The sequence below is a fragment of the Cucurbita pepo genome, chromosome 9 (assembly GCF_057944985.1).
Source record: "Cucurbita pepo subsp. pepo isolate OVF chromosome 9, ASM5794498v1, whole genome shotgun sequence".
Taxonomy (NCBI): Eukaryota; Viridiplantae; Streptophyta; class Magnoliopsida; order Cucurbitales; family Cucurbitaceae; genus Cucurbita; species Cucurbita pepo.
The window spans coordinates 14,167,981-14,187,957 of NC_141806.1; the positions used below are offsets into that span (position 1 = coordinate 14,167,981).

Genomic DNA, 19,977 nt, shown 5'->3' on the forward strand with positions numbered 1-19,977 from the left:
GTACTTCAATAACGATTATACTCTCGAACAGAATTCTAGCTATACTTTCACGAACCCTAAACCCTAAACTTAATAATAAAGACTACCACTTGTCACAATCACACTTTTGATGGCAGCGGACTTGCGATTGTGCGGTATTCACTTTCCAACAACAAGTGAGCTAAGCCAATTAGTTCTTGCGTCGCCTACGGCCAAGCGACCTCGATTTTAAGAGAAGGTTTTAGAAAATGAAGACATCTACGGCCAAGCGACCTCGATTTTAAGAGATGGTTTTAGAAAATGAAGACAGAGAGAAATTTTTAAAAGAGACGTTATATAAGCAAGCAAAAGAGAAATAACAACGGCTCACAGTATATAACGGGAGAGAGAAGTTGACAAAAGATATATATATATATATATTCATGGAAATTTAATAGTTAATAACAACAAATATATTCTATACCATCGTAGTAAGTTCTAGCTATATTTTCATGGAAACTCAATAGTTAACGACAACAAACAATCTAACTTCAATAATGAGTCTTAGCAATTTTTTCGTGGAAATATAATAGTTGATGACAACAAATATCTTTTAAGTACAAATAAAGTACGTATCTTAAGATATAGCGTCGGGTTGAAAATACGCTCCTCACAGAAAGCATTGCCCCTTACCCCACACGACTCAATCTTCAACAAAAAGAATATATATATAGATATATATATGTTGGTGTAGTATTTACCAGTGTTAACTTCCTCGAACAATCCATCTTTCTCTTATTTCGCATCCCTACCTATACATTCCTGTAATAACACTTGCAAAAGAATTTTCGGGCCAACACCAAAAGAATGAAGCAGTTCGATGAATGCGAATATGAACAGAGTTTTTATGACCTTGGTTAATCAAGAGCTGCTTTGTTCCTGCGCCCTGTGATTGGATTTGGCAAACCATCGAAGAGTGGCTTTGTGATTGAAGCACTTGAGAGAGCTTGCAAGTCCGGCTTTAAACTCCACCTTGTTGTTGCCCACACAGATGCTGAACTGCTGCTGCTGCTGCTATCTTGGTCTCTCAGATTTGATGTACTTAATGATTTATGAACTTCAGAAATTCCATCAGTAATTATAGCATCTCCTAATCCTACTGGAATCGAGTTTATCCGAACGGGATCCGAATCCGGTAGCAACATTGATCTGCTAACTGATTTTAGCCTCATGGCTAAACTCTTCCCATTTGAACCAGAAAAGAAGCTTCCGCCACTACTTTCGCCCTTCGACGATCTTTCTGGGGTGCCAACGCCATTTTCAGCCTTTTGACGCCTGCGAACCAGCTTTTCATCAGATTTTTCACTCTCTCCATCTCCAGGTTCTGTACATAATAGATGTTCGGTTATTGAGTCGTTCTCAGGCCAGAAACTACCGGCGTATTTCCTGGTCTTCGAGTGAATGTTTGATGGTGGTGTAGAAAGCTCAGAGGTTTTGGGAAACAACCCATCATCAATGAAATTTGAATTCTCAGTTTTGTATAATGCCATCTCCATTCCTTCGGGTGCATTCTCGACTGTTCGTGACACTAGACCATAATATTTTTGTAATGTGCTCATGGCAGTGGAGGCTTTCGGGTTCGGTGATTTCAATTTCGAAGATTGCAAAGAGTTTAGCATATCAGTTGGTTGGCCTAGATGTAGAGGTTCTTCATTTACAGATCCACTTCTGCAATACATTTAGCAAAATCTATATTTAGACAAACTTGAACAGTAAATTTTCTGGATAATGTCCAATCAACAGTCCAAGGAGAACAGATTATACCATCTGAATCAAATCGTTAAAATTATAATATCTGTACAAAGTTGACCAATTATAAAATTTTCGACATATATTCAACTATATTACTACTTCGGGACAATACTTTTCAAACAAAATCAAGGAAGGAAGTCAGCTGGAAACTCCAAGAAATTGGAAATTATACCAATTCTCAAGATAACATGCTGCATAAGATGTTTATGATGCAAATTTCAATCATTAGAATAAGAAAACGGTGAAATGCATACTTCAAACCGATATTATGTTCTCTAGGCATGTAAGGTATTTCGTGCAAATGTTATAATTTATAACCACATTCGCCTTCACGATATTCAAATTTAAAAATAATAAACGTATTCACTGCGACGTAAGTTGTTAGCGTGACTCAGACAGCGCCATAATCCTATAAAACACGTCTACAACTTGAAACTAGCTAACCACATGTGCAATTCCTTGGTTTTCTAAAGTATGTTACAATAAGATTCTTAAGATTCCCATTTCCCACCCCTAACCACAGCCTCAATGTGCATATGCTAAATTTACTTTAAGACCCGCTAACCGATTCGACTAAGACACGTTTCCACACGTGTGTATGATCAGAAAATATAAGCAAACAGAAAGCTTAATAATAGAAAGATATAAACTCATCTAGAAATTCACAGCAAGGAATACCCTGTAACAGTAGAAGCATCAGACAAGCTGGGTGATGGTGGATGTCTTCCTGGTAGAGGAATCCTCAATTTCTTCAAAGCAAACATTTGAAGATCTGCTGCCAAGCCATTCAACCTCCTGATGTCAGCCACCTAGTGAGAAATGAAATTACGAGCATCAGGATGGAAAAAACGGTTAGGATCGCACAACAACGTACACACTCAATCTAGATGAACACAAAGAACAGAAGAGAGAAAATACAAGAGAAAAATATTGATTAAAGGTTTATATTGATGACTTCAAGAATGTACGGTAGTAGAATTTAGTAGGAAGAAGACAAAGAATGCAGAAATAAGTTTTGAAAGCACGGTCTCAGTTTACTATATATATATATATATATATATACACACACACACATAGGTTTATCACATATAACCACCTACTATATATAACTATCTACCATATATACCTCTACCAATTTTTTTTTTTCTTTTTGTAAATAGTCGTTCACGGTATATGACCATTTTCAGCTTTACTATCATAACAATTGAATAAGCTACAAATAATATACACTATGGATTGATGAGGTTGCTAATAACCTAAGATCCCAGATAGATTGATGAGCCTAAGATCAACACTATGGATATTGATTGGTCACACAAACTTCTCAGTAAGCATAAGCTTGCTAATAACATCACTAGAAGTTTATATACTAAAGAGTAAAGACACATTACCAATTTCAAAGAATATGATGGCAAATTCAGCAAGCAAGATGGAATTTGAAAAAGAAAAACGAATCTATTTATTCATCCTGACACCCTGGTATCTTAATTAACAAGAATTTGAGCAAATGAAATCTAATACGAACTTTCTATTGTTTGGCTTGATCAACTGAAAGAGCCAAATGCAACCGATCGAAGTCACCTCTGAACCGACAAAGTTCAGAGCTAAAGAAATCTATTTGGAGCATCAGATCATTGTTAAATTACGTCGAGTAGAGAAACAATGCTCATGGAATTGGAAATACAGAAACTCGGGAATGTTTTGCCCTAACATTAGCCTTACTGTGTTTCCAAACGAAGTTAAACACGCTGATTCAATTGAATCCTCGCAACTGAACTATTGTTTTCACAATATACATATGCCTAAATCGGAATAGTTTTCGATCATTGATGAACACTTCTGCAACAAGACGTGCTGAAATCACCGTTAAATCAGAACCTAAATTCAAGGATTTCGAAATACTTTCAGCGATAAAAACGAACTTAGAGCAACGATTTACCAGACCTCGAAAATCGAATCAAGTCAACCGTTAATTGATACGGTATGACAAGAGAAAGAATCGCCAAAACTCGAGGAAAAAACACAACAAAAGAGAACGTAAAGCTAAACCGACAGAAGAATAGGCAAAAATTGAAGAAGGAAAAGGAAAATGAAAGGTACCTCGACTCCATACTTAATGGCGATGCCGGCGAGAGTATCCATTTTGGAAATTTGATGTTCTATGTAATTCGGTCCGCCATGTCCACTAACTCCACTTGACGAACTATTTGACGGGGACATCTACACCAACTTCTTCTTCGAATTCGTCTTCAATCGAATTTGGGAGGAAGGATCTGATCTTACGATCGGAGGAAATCTTCAGCTACCAACACCTACCACTCAAAAGGCGCCGTTTGCTCCGATGAAGAAAATTAAAAGATCAATTAAAAGCAATGGGAAGTGGGAGAGAATGATTGGATTTGCCATCCAAAATCTGTAAATTTGAAGTACCTAATACTGTTCTTCATTCTTAAAATCATAATACGCGCCGACCCCTCAACTCGGTCAATCCAGTGAAGCAAACTTTACTTTGATTCTCTTTGACGTTATTAACTTAAATATTTATTTTACCAAAAAAAAAAAATCGTAGCAATTTATTTTACCAATGAACGAAAGTCCCACGTCCCTAATTTAGGGAATGATCAAGGGAATACAAAGAAAGAATACTCTTGGTTTGAGGCCTTTTTGGGAAGTCGGCTAATTTAGGAAGGAATGATCAAGGAGTTATAAAGGAATGATCAAGGAGTTATAAAGAAAGAATACTCTCTCCATTAGATTGAGGCCTTTTTGAGAAGCCCAAGCCTATACTCAAAGTGGACAGGGTAAAGCTACGAGAGATTATGAGAAGCCCAAAGCAAAGCCATTTTTTGGAAGCCCAAATCAAGAGCTTATACTCAAAGTGGACCAGGGCAGTCCAGGGCAAAGTCACGAGAGATTATAAGGAGTCCAAAGCAAAGTCATGAGATATTATGATGAGAGGTTATACTCAAAGTGGACAAACGAGAAATTATGATGAGAGCTTATGCTCAAAGTGGACAAAAGATTATGCTCAAAGTAGACAATATCATACCATTGTGGAGAGTCGTGTTCATCTAACAAAATTAACTATTTTTTCTATAATTATTTTCTCGTTTATATTTTTTTTCCCTAAAATTGACCCTTTATTCTTATCCCTTTTTTATTTGAATTATCTTATCCTTTTTTATTTGAAAATTCAAAATTAAGCACGTGATTCTCAATTAAAAAAATTAGAGATTCAAAAATTTTACGAATTAAAAAAGTAAATTAAATTTTTTGTGAACAATTTTTAAATAATATGAATTGTAATAAAAGATGAGTCTATTTGTCCAAATTAAAGTGGTCGGTGTGGGAGAAATCTCCCTTTGCTGCTAAATCCTCTCCTATTTTATTGGAATAAAAAATAATTTTGTTCTTTTCTTTTTTTTTTTTTCTTTTTTTTTTTTTGTGGGTATTTAAAGAATATATGAGAAATAATTCAACTTTACACCTGGATTAAAAGATTAGTGTATGGCTTAATTAAAGAAATTCGATAAATGTTATTTTATAAAGATTCGAACATAGAGCTTATATAAATCTAAATAAAAGTATAATTTACTTAGTTTTATTTTAATCTCATGAAAATAACAAAATTACACTTAATATTACAAAAATAACCTTCGTTTATAAAAGTAGCCTTGTGAACTTCAACTAACGCTTTAAAACGACTCTATTTCTTGAATCAGGACAAGGAAAAGATTAGCTTACTATAGTCCATTGCCAATAATTTCCTTTTCTTATGTGACCCTATAATAATAATAATAATAATCATGTGCTATCTATCATATGGGCCCTAGTCTAATAAATAACCGAAAGTATTCGTTTAATTTCCTAAAAATTCCACACACAAAAAAGGCTAATTTGACGAGATTTCGAAAGAAAAAATCTCAACAAAGCATAACGTGAACCTTAGGGCCCAAATCTAGTCGTCTAAGAGCCTAATTCTAGTCCCCTAAACTTAGAAGATCGAGTGCAAACATATCTGATGAGAAAAACCCGAAACTAATGAATGTGCTACTACCACCTAGATAGTAAGATCTCACATCAGTTGAAGAGGGGAACGAAGGATTCTTTGTAAGGGATGAAAACTTTTCTCTAGTGGCCGTATGTTAAAAACTTTGAGAGAAAGTTCGGAAGGAAAAGTTCAAAGAGGACAATATCTGCTAGCAGTAGGCTTGAGCGGTTACATACATCGGTATAAAACCATAAGCTATACTGTACTAGTTTCCGAATGCGAATGAGACAGTTAGTACTTGGACTCACGGTAGATAATGCAAGGTGTTTAAGATGTGCAAGTTCAGTGATGAAGGTGATGTGGCCTAAACAATTTTGTCGTTGACAACAAAGAGAAATCGACCATATATTGTGTTGGCTGAGATGTCACTGTTACGGGACAAGGGGCAATAATCAAAACTATGCACAACAAAGAAGTGTGTGTGGCTAATATCAAATGTGACAAAACCAGAGTGTACTGAACTCAATATAGCTGAAATTTTCTGAACCAAAATACTTTTTTCTTACCGATAGTTTCCCGTCCAGCAAGCCCGATTCTGAAAACCACATTGATTCCTCAGCTCGATGGACGTCGAGGGGCTAACCGAGCAGTTTATCTATGCAGTACATTGCCAAGGGGGGAGTAAGTGATCTGTTGATTGATAAACCATTGAATAGCATTCATTTTTTATTGGGACTAAACCAAGAGTAAGTGCAGCAAATTCACATGGGAAGCATACAGCATTTCAATTCAGAGACGCAAAAGATTTACAGACCTTTGCAAACAAAATAATGCACATAACTTCCTTAATCTACAAAGAATTCGGAGCTCGAACCCTTTACCTATGGATTATTGTAGGCGAATTTCATAAATGGACAAACTCTAATAATTAACATATAAGGATGTTTTCTATATTCATTAATGGTTTCCAGATTCAAATCACTTGCAGACCTGCCAAAGAATAAAAGGGAGACATTTAATTGTACAGAACTTAAGAAATCGCTGCATCAGATAGATAAACAATTTACATTTTTCATTGAAATCTAGAATCTCTCAATCTAAATAAGTGTAATTTCAAGACCAAAAACTACCATTTAACCTTCTAATATTTGGCAGTTATGAGTTGTGTAAAAAGTGCTCATGCAAAAATTTCTCAAGGAGGTTATCAACTTGTCGACTGAAACCGAAACCAAGGGCTTCTGAACCATTGAGGTTCCTCATGCCAGCGATATCAAAATCATACCAAGGAATAGAGAAGCTGGGGTAGGGGGACCATTCTGTTCAGAAAATCAGATTAAACACGTTCATTCACTGACAAACAGTTCAAAGATTAAAGAACATGCTCCAACCAAAATTTCAGTACAGTAATATATAGAAGAGAAGTGAAGCAATCATGTTTCAAATTATATGAAAGAACAAGAGAAGCATTATTATCAGTACTACAGATAAGACTGCCCCGATAACAGCTAAGAATGTGCGTAAATATAACAGGTTTCGTACTAAAACTGTGAAATCCTAAAAAAGTTCAAAAGTTCACAGCACCAAGAGGTGCTTTTGTACCCATGGTGGTTCGACTTGTTGGACACACACCTAGACGCCTTTAGAGATCTTACGGAGAAACGGAGATACTGGATTTTTTTATAAAGAAAATATACGAGTAAGACTTATTGAGTATCTGAACTCCAGCCTAAATGAGTTCAGAAGAAACATGGTTGGTTGCTATTTTCCATAGTTATTTCACATACAGAAAACCTAAGCATACAAGTTCAATGAAGTTTTCAGGCAGAGCAAAATGCAAGCTGGAGTAAAATGAGTTCCAAATTGCTAAAACATAATAAATTATTTGCCAAAAGCATTAGGATAATGAGAGAAATTCAAAATAAGTTTATTCCAAAATAGACAATAAGTAATTTCCAATGTCATCATTTGTGAGAGGATTGAGATACAAATACCCATAGATCGAAATCTAATAAAGCTCCAAATTCACTCAAAGTCCTGCACATATTTTTATCGGATTTTGTTCTTCAAATCTTATCACAGACAATATTATTACCAGGGCTTGGACATGATGATTTGTGGATGACTCATTTTGTAGTACCATTCAATGTCCTAAAGCCAGAAAATTGGTTAAGATCCTTAAGCTCTATATAGATGACATAGGACAAAAAGAAAGCATCACAACCAGTGATTTGGGAGAAGAAAGGCTCCTTAAAAGCTACAAGAACAAAGCAAGATTTCAAGGGAGGGAAATAATTTGGTAAGACCAAGTAGGAACACCGTGATTGCACATACAATGTCAATCCATCCCAAGTAAATGTTCAGAGAGTTCGGGGTAGAAGTCGGGACTAACACTTGGTTACAAAAGAATCCAGGAACTTTTCCAAGTACATAATGACAATTTATGATGGTGTGGTTAACTGAACAGATGCCACGCAATGTGAAACAGAAGGTAAGAACTAGTTGAGACCAAAAAGAAAAAGTAACCAAAAGATGTTACGTGAGCATTTATTAGAAGTTTTGCATTACCCATATTAAAAACTTTCAATAGTAACAGAACAAAAGTAAGCATTAAATCAGATGCTAGTCTGATAATAACCGACAATGAACTCAGTTTATTGTGGAACCAGGATCTAGAAAATGGAACATACATGATTTTGATGATTCACTGTTAACCAAGTATGGGAAATGGGAAAATAACATGGAGAAATATAATGAAAAAAACTTCTTTAAAATTTCATTCCAAATTCTAATAATTAATAAATAAGATGTAGCTAGCAATCTAGAAACACTATCAAGTCAGCAGACGAATGGTTCACGATTAGCATAAATCACAAACTTCTTATTCAGAAAAGCAGGCTGTGTAATTCAATGATGTTCCCATTAAGCATATATCTTAAAGAGTGAAACATTATCATGAGGGTAACCACACTACATTTCAATTACCAGTTCTTGACATAATTAAGTCCAAATACCACCATGCAAGTATAATACTTATACCAAGTATCTTTCGCTTGAGGATCAATTACCATCCAAGTCCTGAGAACCCTTTATAAGGTTACTTATACTTCGAATTTTATTTGTAGAAAAGGATCCTAGCAAAGTGACATGCACTTAGAAGTACGAACCTAAGATGGAATCCATGGCCTCAAAATTTTTGACACTGTATGGACCGCAATAGTTCAAATCAATTAAAACTAAAACCAACAAGAATAATATCCTTCTCATTATGTCACTATGTTAAAATCAAGTGACACACACGTTTGAGACTTTTAGTATTTATGAACACAAAAGGTAATAATTCGGACCCAAAAAAAAGATTAAAAAAAAAAAAAAAAGAAACCTGATAGCAATTCTAAAGGTAAGAAGTAAGATTGGTTTCGGTATGAAAATCGTTCAGATAAAATTGCAGTCAAGTAGAATTACTTCCCTTCATGTATAGACAATCAGATATATAAAAGAGTTGGCTAAAGGAGTGTTTCAGAACAGAAAACATAATGAAGGTTATGAAATGGAATAACTGGTGATTTGTATAGAAGCCTAAGTGTCATGCCATCTATCTCACTCAAGATATGAACAACGGTAACTGTTTATATATTTTCCCCCTTCATCCAAAGAACAGAAATTCAATTACAAATATTATTTTTGTAAAGTTCAAACGTTTGTACAAACAAGATATGATAACATTTCAAAAGGGAAGGACATAATTTGAGATGCAATACCAGTAATCCTCAATCAAGATCTTCCTCCATAGGCTCTGAAGAGTTCTGGCTTCCCCTATTTCTGGAGCTAGGCTCGTCGCTATTTCCGCTGTTGTTCCCACCTCCGCTGTCGCTAGTTTCAGCAGCTGGACCAAAACCTCTGAATGGCCAAGGAAAAGCAATCCTTCTCACCCTCCGATCAGCCATTTGTTGCGTCTGTGAATTCTCGCCAGAATTAGGATCGTTTCCACCAAAATTTTCCCCACCGGTAGACGAATCGCCGAAGAGTTGACTTCGATTAGGAGCTGAAGTCCCACGAGTCCTTTGCTCGTAATCAGGATCATCTGTGGGCAATTCATATCGACACACTGGACAAGAATTATGCAATTCCAGCCAAGGAACGATACAATCTGCATGATATATGTGTTTACAAGGCATCTGTTTCGCCTCTTCGTTGAGCTCAAATGTGTCCTTACACACAGCACACTGTGAAGAATCCGACGCCAGCAATTCCTCCGTAATTTTGATATTTGGAAGTGCCTCAATCGCCGACTTCGAGGCAGGAGGGGTTCCATAACGGTTCGGATCGTTTTCAGCAAGCTGTTGAATCAGCTGCTCAAGGCCGGGGCCGAAGAAGTAGTCGCCAAGATTGAAATTGGATGAGGGATGAAACGCCTCTCCCGAGGCGTTTTGGATTACTAATTGAACATTAGCGCTTTGAAGATAGTTCTGGAGGAAGAGCAAGGGATTAAAACCGTCAGAGTCTTGCAAGGACGACGATCGAAAAGAACCGCCTCCCAACAGCGCCGAGAGATCATTCATCATAGAACCGCCAGCACCAATGCCACCGGAAGACGATGACGTGGAGAATATGATCGGGAAACCGCCATTTCCACCACCCCCGGTACTGAACGGAGGAAATGCCTCGGATGTGAAGGAAACGAAAGGATTGGGAACAGGGCTAGGGTTAGGGTTTGGAGTTTCCATTTCTTCAACGAAGCTATCGTTGCAGTTGGGGCACAAAAGATCGGAGGAGGATGAGTGAGCAATTGTTACCGTACGATTGCACGTATAGCAGAAATAGAGCTGATGGCCCTGCGAGGCGGCGCCACCGCCAGCTCCGTCGCCAGAGTTACCACCGGACGAAGACATTCCGATAAAAACTGAAATCTGAAGATTTGTAGATTCTTTTTCCTCAGGTTGTGAAGCTAGAAGAAGAAGGAGAGATGGAGAAAGGTATTATGAAAATGGAGCGCGAGTGATGCGGAGAAGGAAGCGAGGAAGACCAGAGGAAGAGATTAGCAGATTCTATTCCCTTTTTTTACAATTTCCTTCTCTTCTTGCCGATGAAAAATCAGCTTGGTTTTTCTGTAAATTTAAATTTATTATTAATTAATTATAATATATATATATATCCTTCTTTTTTTTTTTTTTTTAACTTCAAACTTGTAATTTTATTTATTTGTTTATTTATTATTATTATTATTATTATTATTATTTTATTTTTGCTAAATCACACCTTAATTTTAACCCCAAAAAAAATATAAATTCACTAATTTCAATAAATAAAATTGTATACAAATTAACTTTTTTTTTTTTTTTTTAACTTTAGCCTAATAAAATATTTTTAATTTTGCAACAAACACAGGTAAATAATAATAATAATAATTCATTAAAAATACTTTTTGCAACACACACAAGTAAATTTTTTTTTAATAAATTTATTTCTCTTATTAACTTTCAAAGGAGTTTTTAAATTAGTCTAATTTTTAAATTTTTTGTATTCATTTATTAAGATATTTTAAAAAAACAACACTTTTTTTTTTTTTTTGGTATCTTTTTATACACTTTTAATTTTTTTATATATATATTTAAATGCTTCTATTTTTTATTTTTTATTTTTTATCTAATTATGTGACACGTATGAGTTGATATTTTCATGGTTATTTATTAGACATTGATAATCTCTTTTAATAAATCTTCTCACTAATAATAACAAATAAACTTTGTATTAAAGCGAAGTTTTTTTTTTTTTTTTTTTGTTCTTTTTACTTTCTTTGAATGAAATGTTAGAGATTAGACATTTAGAAGATCACGGTACAGTTGAAAGAACCTAATTTTCGAATATTGTAATTAATTTTATGTTTATCTCACAAACTATTAAAAGATTCGTCACAAAATTATACTCCGAGCTCTAAGATGGATTATGTGAGATTCCACATCGGTTGAAGAAGGGAACGAGTGTCAGTGAGCACACTGGGCCCGAAGGGAGTGAATTGTGAGATCTCACATCAGTTGGAAAGGAAATCGAAACATTTTTTACAAGGATGTAGAAACCTCTCCTTAATAGACGCATTTTAAAACTGTGAGGCTGACAGCGATACGTAGCGAACCAAAGCAGACAATATCTGCTAGCAGTGGCTTGGGCTGTTCAAATTATCTACGAGCTCCCTAATATATTTAGGTTCAATAAACTTCATTTTTTTTCTTAAGATATCAACCAATGTCTACTTCTCAAAGAACAGATTGATATACGAATCAAACTCTAAGTAGAGAGCTCTTAAGAATTGAATACGGTCGATGATAATAAAAACGATAACAAACTTAGGCCACCATGATTCAAATAACCTCTCCCAAAAGCTATCATAGGAAAACAAGTCACCCACCAACATGAATTTCCTTGAAGAATCTTTCAACAACTTATTCAGTGAAAAATCTTTAAAAGGAGAAGAACTAACCATTCTCATGTTTACATCCAACTGAATCCAGGTACTTTCTTTACATCTCTAGTTTCCATTAGCTCTCTCAAACTTCCCACACCGTCCCAGTTACTCCGACCAGCAAACATGTTCGATAACAAAACATAAGTCGATGGATCGTTTTGATCCAAATTCAACGCGTGCTCGGCTGCTCGTTTTCCTGTCTCTACGTCGCCATGAACTAAGCATGCACCAAGCAATGTTTGCCAGACCAAAGGACCCGGTTTAAACGGCATTCGTCCGATCAAATCCTCGGCTTCTTTTATACACCCAGCTCGGCCTAAGAGATTCACCATACATACATAGTGATCTTCAGAGGGTGAAATCCCATGGTCAGCACTCATGGAAGAGAAGTATTTCCATGCTTCATCAATGAAACCTCCTTGGCTACAAGCATAGAGGACACAAACAAAAGTGATGTGATTAGGCTCAGTTCCTTCTTTTCTCATTTCATCAAAGATTTGAAGGGCTTCTTTTGCTTGGCCATTGTGTGCAAATCCCATAATCATGGTAGTCCATGAGACAACAGATTGTTCATCCATTGAACGAAAGACAACATTCGCACTGCTCATACATCCACATTTTGCATACATATCAAGTAGAGCATTATCAACACAAACATCAATATCAGCTCCAAGTTTAATTCTCAATCCATGGAATTTCTTCCCTTCTTCTATGGATGCTAAATTAGCAGAAGCATTCAAGGCAGTTGCAAGGGTGAACTTATTTAGCCTCACACCGACGTTTTTCATATCGTAAATGACCTCGAGTGCCTTCATTGGTTCACCACAATGGAGGCACCCTGCAGCCATCTGAGTCCAAGAACACACATCACTTGAAGGCATTTCATCAAAAGCTTTAAAACCATCTAACAATTTCTGATTCTTAATGTACATATCACACAAGGAATTCCCTACACAAATGTCATTCCCATATCCACTTTTCACAAGCTGTCCATGAACTTGCAAACCCAGTTTAAACTCAGAGAGAGCAGCCAACCCAGTTAAGATACTAGCAAATGTAAAATTATCAGGCTTAATGTTCTCGAGATTCATCCGGCGCCAAAACTTAGGCAGTTCTAGATATGATAATTGCAAATAACCAGCCATCATAGCATTCCATGATACAATATCCTTGGATGAAGAACTCTCAAAAACTTCTAAAGCGTCCAGCAATTTCTCATGCCTAATTAAAGCAGTTAAGAACGCATTCATGAGGAAAATATTCGACCCATATCCTAAGCGAAGAACTAATGCGTAAATTTGGTACGAACATATCAGCCTCTGAGTTAAAGAACAAGCATGAAGAGCACTTACAAGGGTGAATTCGTTGGGAATTATTGTGCCATCACAATGCATGCGGCTAAACAGAGAGAGGGCTTCATTGGGTCGGCCGTGTTGGACGAACCCAGCAATGACTGCAGACCAGGACACAACATTTCTCTCAGGCATTTCGTCGAACAGTTGCAGACCACATGAGAGACTTCCACATTTGACATAGAAATTAAGTACATGGTTGTGGAAGAAAAGAGAACATGGAAGAAATCCTTTGAGAAACTTCGCATGAATTGCCGATCCATGGCGGGAATCGGAGGTTTGAACACACCGATGCAAGAGATCGACATAGAAATCTTCTAGCTTCACGGACGAGATCTCTGATTTTGAAATGAAAGACTTGTGAGAAATTCTCAAAGCAATTGAAAGTCGTGTTCTTGTTGATTTCGAAACACAAATTAATGGGCGAGCGATGTGGAGAGGCATTTAATTTATATGATCATTTGAAATCCTGGAACAAACTCTATTCGGAGGTATATTCAAAGCCAATCCTAGCCCCGACCGCACCCAAGTTCGGTTAAATCATTTTTATATTTTAATCTAAATATAAGTTTTAATTCCCAATAATAACCCTCCACTCGTTCATATTCATAACCGGAATACCGATACGAATAAAATAAAATATATTATAAAAATATTAAGATATAATATCTAATATGTATTTTATAACTAATATATTCTCTAAATATTATATCTGAACAATTGTTTTATAAATAAATATTTTCTCATTTGAATTTATTAAATTTATCGAGTCATCTGGTGTCCATGGTTTATAAAGTCAAATCTCGCTTGGTTATAGTATTATGCACATTGACGCATATATTTTGGCTCATATATCGTGTCAATCTAATTCAAATTTGAAGATAACAATCTCGGCTCGTAGGTCTAAATTTTTTTTATAGTCGATAATTTATCTTAGCTTAGTCGGAGTTCTCTTTTTCGAGACTATGGATCTAGGCCAAAGGGGCTTTCCTCAGCCTCGGCTCGTCGATCTAGATCTTTTTTATAGTCGATAATCTGTCTTAACTAATCTCAGAAGATCGAGGGAGGAGATTGTTTTCTTTTGAGATTATAGATTTAGGCCATAAGCACCCTTAACCTCAATAAATAAATAAATAAATTAAGTTATTACCGATACAAATCTCATAAATTATTTTCAAATAAAAAAAATAACTTCTAAATTTTTGAACGTGGTACTAATGATTTCATCCCGATTTTTTTTTTTTTTTTTTTTTTTTAATTTCTTAACGCTCAAAAATATTTTTGAAATGCAACTCATTTTTTTAACATTTTTTAAAGTAAAAAATTGTTGAAATAAAGTATTAATTGTGGATAATTTTAAGTTTTAAACGTATTTTTAAATTTTAAAAAATTCAAAAAAAAAATATATATATATATATTTTTAGATAAAATAGAATACTTTTTTTTTTTTAAATTAATTTAGCAGAAAAAAAATATTCGTCGTGAATCTCGAACTCAGAGGAAAAGCACAAAAGTCGCGTACTGAACTCCGTTAAATTGAAGCCGCGCTGCCAAAGTCGAAGGTCTCCGAGCATCCAGCAGGCATCGAGTTACCACGGTCAGTACTTCGCGTTTATGAACGATTTCCAGAATTTCTATCAATTATAACCTGCAAATCCATTTTTCACAAAAATTTGGCGGTATCTCATCCAATCTTTGCTCGTTCGTGGATGATAATCTTCTGCTATTCGAGTCCAAACTGAGAAAATGATATTATAGATTCCACAGTTTTATTATCGATTTTTTCGTTTCTCTGAACCTCTGTCCACTCATGGATGCAAATATTGCAGACATTTAATCGAACACTATGGCTTCACGAGGGGCAAACGTGGTGCTCACAAGGGCGAACAGGATGAAGACGAAGTTGCAATCAGCATTATCAGCGAGTGTTTTGGAAATCGAGGATGTTTCGCACCAGCACGCTGGGCATGCGGGAGTGAAGGGAAGCGATGGGGAAACTCATTTCAATGTAAAGATTGTGTCACCAAATTTCGAAGGGCAGAGCCTTGTGAAGCGCCATAGAATGGTGTATGATGCGTTGGCTGATGAGCTTCAGTCTGGATTGCATGCAATTTCAATCGTGGCAAAGACTCCCCAAGAAACTGGAGCAAAATGATGTTCAGATTCGCCTCACAGTGTGAGTTTTCAAACGAACTCTTACTTCAAATTTTAAGGATTTTGGTATTTGTGCTGGCTCTTATATGATGATTTCTTGATAAGAAATGGAAGTGAAAGGTGCTCGAGGATTTAAATGGCTAATAAATTTTGTTTGAGCTGGTTTACTTTTAGAATTTGAGGGTTGATGTAGGAATCACGGATATCCACAATGGTATGACATTGTCCACTTTGAGTATAAACTCTCAGGGCTTTCCAAAATGCCTCATACCAATGAAGATAGTATTCCTTGATTATAAACCCAGGATCATTCCCTAAATTAGTCGATGTGGGACTTTCATCCAACACCTCCCCTTAATCGATGCTCGACTCCTCTTTCTTTTTGGAGTCTTAGTCATTTTTATTATGCCTTTGAGGCTCACAGTACTTTTGTTTGACATTGAGGATTCTATTGACATGACTAAGTTTAGGGCATGAATTTGATACCATGTCCATGTTAGGAATCACGGATCTCCACAATGATATGATATTGTCCACTTTTAGCATAAGCTCTCATGACTTTGCTTTGGGCTTCTTCAAAAGGCCTCATTACTAATGGAGATAGTATTCCATGATTATAAACCCCATGATCATTCCCTAAATTAGTCGATATGGGACTTTCATCCAACACCTCCCCTTAATCGAGCCTCGACTCCTCTTTCTTTTTGGAGTCTTAGTCATTTTTTACTATGCCTTCGAGACTCACAATACTTTTGTTCGACATTTGAGGATTCTATTGACATGACTAAGTTTAGGGCATGACTCGATACCATGTTAGGAATCACAGATCTCCACAATGGTATGATATTGTCCACTTTGAGCATAAGCTCTCGTGGCGTTGCTTTGGGCTTTCCCAAAAGGCCTCATACCGGAGAAAGTATTCCTTGATTATAAACCCATGATCATTTCTTAAATTAGTCGATGTGGGACTTTCATCCAACACCTCCCCTTAATCGAGGCTCGACTCCTCTTTCTTTTTGGAGTCTTGGTCATTTTTTACTATGCCTTCGAGGCTCACAATACTTTTGTTCGACATTTGAGGATTCTATTGACATGACTAAGTTTAGGGCATGACTCTGATATCATGTTAGGAATCACAGATCTCCACAATGGTATGATATTGTCCACTTTAAGCATAAGCTCTCGGTGTAGAAGAATGGAGAAAAATGAATGTCTTTTAATTCAATAGCTGCTACTTCGAACTCCTTCCATTTCAGTCCCTACAAATGCAAAAGCAAATTATGTTCTTATTGTTTTCCATCATTTTGAGTCCACCAAATGGAGGTTGGATGGGAATTTGAACCTTTTGACTTCTAGGAAAGGAATGAATACTTTAGCCGTTGAGCTTCATTCATGTTAGCTCAAATGTCGGTCGTTTAACTACATTAGGTCTTAACTCCCTACTAATCGCTTATTACTAGCAAATATTGTTTGTTTTGGTTCATTACGTATCGTTGTCAGCCTCACGGTTTTAACCGCGTCTACTAGGGAGAGGTTTCCACATCATTGTAAGGAGTGTTTCGTTTCTCTCTCCAACCAATGTGGGATCTCACAATCCACCCCATGGGAGTCCAACGTCCTCGCTTGGCACACTTGCTTGGTTTCTAACTCTGATAACCACTATAACAATTTCTAATCCACAACAGTATAAAGAGGGTTTGATTATCGATTTTGTCTCCGTTTCTTACACCCTACTTTAAACTTAGTGTTTATGCATTAAAAAATTTCATTATAACAAGGTTCTTTGTTCAAAGGGTAATAAGCATATCTGTCATTTGTTGGTAGTAATGCAAATTCAAGGCGACTGATTATTTATTACTGCACTCTACTCCTAGATAGAGTCATTATTCCAAGATAGGACTAGTCTTAGCCTCCTTCTTACTCAACCTCAATCGAGATCCATAATGTTCAACCAATCTGATTTTTCATATTCTATGTCATTGAAACAAACGTCTATTGTGACTCCTCACGGACGGTTCGAAAAGAAAGTTTCTTATGAGGGTCACTGTGAGATCCCACATTGGTTGGAGAGGATAATGAAGCATCTCTTATAAGGGTGTGGAAACCTCTCCCTAGCAACCGCGTTTTAAAATCGTGAGGTTGACGGTGATATGTAACTGGTCTAAGTGAACAATATCTATTAGTGGTGGGCTTGGACGGTTACAGTCACATTTTAGTCCACGTGCATGGTAATCTCTAAAGAGCCAAATTCCATGGTTAGCACTCATGGAGTAGAATACTTCCATGCAATATGACTGAAACACCCTGATTACAGGAACAGTGTATACTAATGGACACTAATGGGAGGTAGATCATTGTGCCCTCCCACATCAGTTGTAGAGAGGAACGAAGTATTCTTTATAAGGGTGTGGAAACCTTCTCTTGCATATGCGTTTTAAAAACCTCAAGGGGAAACCCGAAAAGGAAAGTCCAAAGAGAACAATATCTGCTAACGGTGGGTTTGAGCTGTTACATTTTGTACACCCTTGTATTTTCTTTTATTTCTATCAATGAATGCTCGTTTCTATCAATATCGGCTGTAACGTTCATTTGCTCAAGAGCTTATGTCTCAAGCCATATACTTTCTTCTCTTCTTGTAGGGAGGCCGAATTGGCACAAGCGGATCTGTTTCGATTTCGGTTATCTTTCTACCTTGTCTTCTTAAAATTGTTAGGATTGAAAGTTGATCACATATGCAAAGAGTTGGAATACTTTCACCACGTGGGTCAGTTGCAGGTATTCATCAACACCCTTTGAGACTATCCACCAATTTACTAATCCCTGGAATAAGTAAGTTACAGAAAAGAGTCTGTACTGGTCTATATTTTATATCAATACTTATATGAATGTCTGCAGAGTAATTAATTAGATCTAGTATTTCATATAATGATAATAATTAGATCCTGAGATGCTCATGTGAACAAATTATTATTGTTTGTTAAACAAGTATGTATGAGATAGTGGATTTGAAGCTTATACTTCAAGAGTAGATATTTTAATCGAATTGTTATAGAAGATATTTTATTTTAATAGCTAAGACTAAGTTTTGGAATTGGTTTCAACCGTTCACTTAGTTATAAGATGAATAACTTACGAGCTTGTACACATGCTTCTAGAGCTATTCGGTTAGCTACGGCACCTGGTGCATTACTCCAAGGGTGCCCCAAAGTTCCTCTGTTGAATTGTAGTACAGAATCATCTCTAAAAATCTCGGTTAGAGTAGGCACATGCCAAACGTGAATACCACTGGAAGTCACTGGCAGAACGCCTGGTAAAGAGACCCAATCTTGAGTGAAATAAATATCGTGGCTTTGATCTTTTTCAACAAAATCATCACGTAGTAAATCAACAAAGCCTAAAGTGATGTCTCTTTCTCCTTCAAGTTTACCTACTACGGTTCCAACGTGAATATGATCTTCACCAGACAGATGTAATAGATCTAAATTGGAATTTATAGTAGTCCACTTTGAGATTCGATGACGACCCACTCTAGAATTAAATTGATTTAAAAAAAAAAAACCAATATCGGGGTGAGTTTGAGAAACAGAAGAGCTTCTACTTTTATGTGCCAAAAGTTTGTCAAAATGCCTGAAATTGTATGCCTTTAAATAAGTCGTTCAAGCATTCAAGAACAAATAAATGAAAATTAGAAAAAATAAGATATAGGAAAATAAACTCGATCTTAATGTGAAATAAAAGAATATAAAGAAATTGTAGAAATGCTTTATATTGTCGATGAGAACGACTTGATGATGAGAACAGTTTTGAATGTCAAACAATTCATATGTGTCTATTATCATTCAACAAGGAGTGTTTTCCGATTTGTCACTTCCTATAAAGTGTTGGCTTCAAAGCAATCGACCTAAATTACCAAAAGATCCAAGACATGCTCCGTGAAGCTAGGAAGCCGAGTTAGGGAGCATGTCCACTACCAAAGGGGAAAGACCCTATATGCATCCCGGACACTGATGCTGCGAGCAACAAATCACTATAAATATTGGAATCATACTTCTTCAAGAGATATAAAATATCTCCAAACCCGAGCTCTATACTACTTTCGAGCTGACTCAAAGGGTATTAGACAAAGCACCACACCGGTGCTCGATTTGATCGACCATTGGCATCACTCGAGCACTTTGGCATACCGTACTTAAGCACCTTAGACTAAGTTGACGAGATTGATACTCCAACGAATCTCGAAAGAGTTTAAA

At 36.2% G+C, this 19,977-nt stretch overlaps 4 protein-coding genes across 8 annotated transcripts; 1 reads left to right on the plus strand and 3 right to left on the minus strand.

The window, feature by feature from the left end:
* Positions 1-504: 504 nt before the first annotated feature.
* On the minus strand, positions 505-4,228 carry LOC111802312 (uncharacterized). The gene is made up of 3 exons (XM_023686625.2): positions 3,871-4,228; positions 2,449-2,579; positions 505-1,686 (listed from the first exon to the last, which is right to left on the minus strand). Exons 1-3 carry the CDS (start codon positions 3,988-3,990, stop codon positions 876-878), a joined length of 1,062 nt encoding a protein of 353 aa, XP_023542393.2. The 5' UTR covers positions 3,991-4,228; the 3' UTR covers positions 505-875.
* Positions 4,229-5,939: 1,711 nt separating this feature from the next.
* On the minus strand, positions 5,940-10,858 carry LOC111802311 (E3 ubiquitin-protein ligase RING1-like). Of its 5 annotated transcripts, none has more exons than XR_002816245.2 (3): positions 9,520-10,857; positions 6,328-6,416; positions 5,940-6,189 (listed from the first exon to the last, which is right to left on the minus strand). XR_002816245.2 is itself a non-coding variant. In XM_023686622.2 (2 exons), exon 1 carries the CDS (start codon positions 10,648-10,650, stop codon positions 9,529-9,531), a length of 1,122 nt encoding a protein of 373 aa, XP_023542390.2. In that variant the 5' UTR covers positions 10,651-10,857; the 3' UTR covers positions 6,455-6,751; positions 9,520-9,528. The 5 variants fall into 5 exon arrangements, 2 of the variants coding, with proteins under 2 accessions (XP_023542390.2, XP_023542392.2); XR_015422431.1 differs by having other exon boundaries at positions 6,328-6,451; XR_002816244.2 differs by lacking the exons at positions 5,940-6,189; positions 6,328-6,416 and adding exons at positions 6,455-6,751; positions 6,900-7,077.
* A 1,172-nt stretch (positions 10,859-12,030) lies between these two features.
* On the minus strand, positions 12,031-14,108 carry LOC111802193 (pentatricopeptide repeat-containing protein At2g13600). The gene has a single exon (XM_023686465.2). It carries the CDS (start codon positions 14,015-14,017, stop codon positions 12,248-12,250), a length of 1,770 nt encoding a protein of 589 aa, XP_023542233.2. The 5' UTR covers positions 14,018-14,108; the 3' UTR covers positions 12,031-12,247.
* Positions 14,109-15,035: 927 nt separating this feature from the next.
* LOC111801483 (BolA-like family protein) lies at positions 15,036-18,742 on the plus strand. Its single transcript, XM_087126887.1, has 3 exons — positions 15,036-15,170; positions 15,403-15,749; positions 18,367-18,742. Exon 2 carries the CDS (start codon positions 15,420-15,422, stop codon positions 15,726-15,728), a length of 309 nt encoding a protein of 102 aa, XP_086983013.1. The 5' UTR covers positions 15,036-15,170; positions 15,403-15,419; the 3' UTR covers positions 15,729-15,749; positions 18,367-18,742.
* The last annotated feature ends 1,235 nt before the right edge of the window (positions 18,743-19,977 follow it).

What these genes read in the sequence shown, in the direction of transcription:
- LOC111801483 (XM_087126887.1), top strand. Translation starts at nt 15,420, where the DNA reads ATGGCTTCACGAGGGGCAAACGTGGTGCTCACAAGGGCGAACAGGATG.
- LOC111802312 (XM_023686625.2), bottom strand. Translation starts at nt 3,990, where the DNA reads ATGTCCCCGTCAAATAGTTCGTCAAGTGGAGTTAGTGGACATGGCGGA. An exon ending in CCATTAAGTATGGAGTCGAG is followed by an intron (nt 2,580 to 3,870) that starts GTACCTTTCATT and finishes ATTTCTCACTAG; the next exon opens with GTGGCTGACATCAGGAGGTT. An exon ending in GATGCTTCTACTGTTACAGG is followed by an intron (nt 1,687 to 2,448) that starts GTATTCCTTGCT and finishes AATGTATTGCAG; the next exon opens with AAGTGGATCTGTAAATGAAG.
- LOC111802311 (XM_023686622.2), bottom strand. Translation starts at nt 10,650, where the DNA reads ATGTCTTCGTCCGGTGGTAACTCTGGCGACGGAGCTGGCGGTGGCGCC.
- LOC111802193 (XM_023686465.2), bottom strand. Translation starts at nt 14,017, where the DNA reads ATGCCTCTCCACATCGCTCGCCCATTAATTTGTGTTTCGAAATCAACA.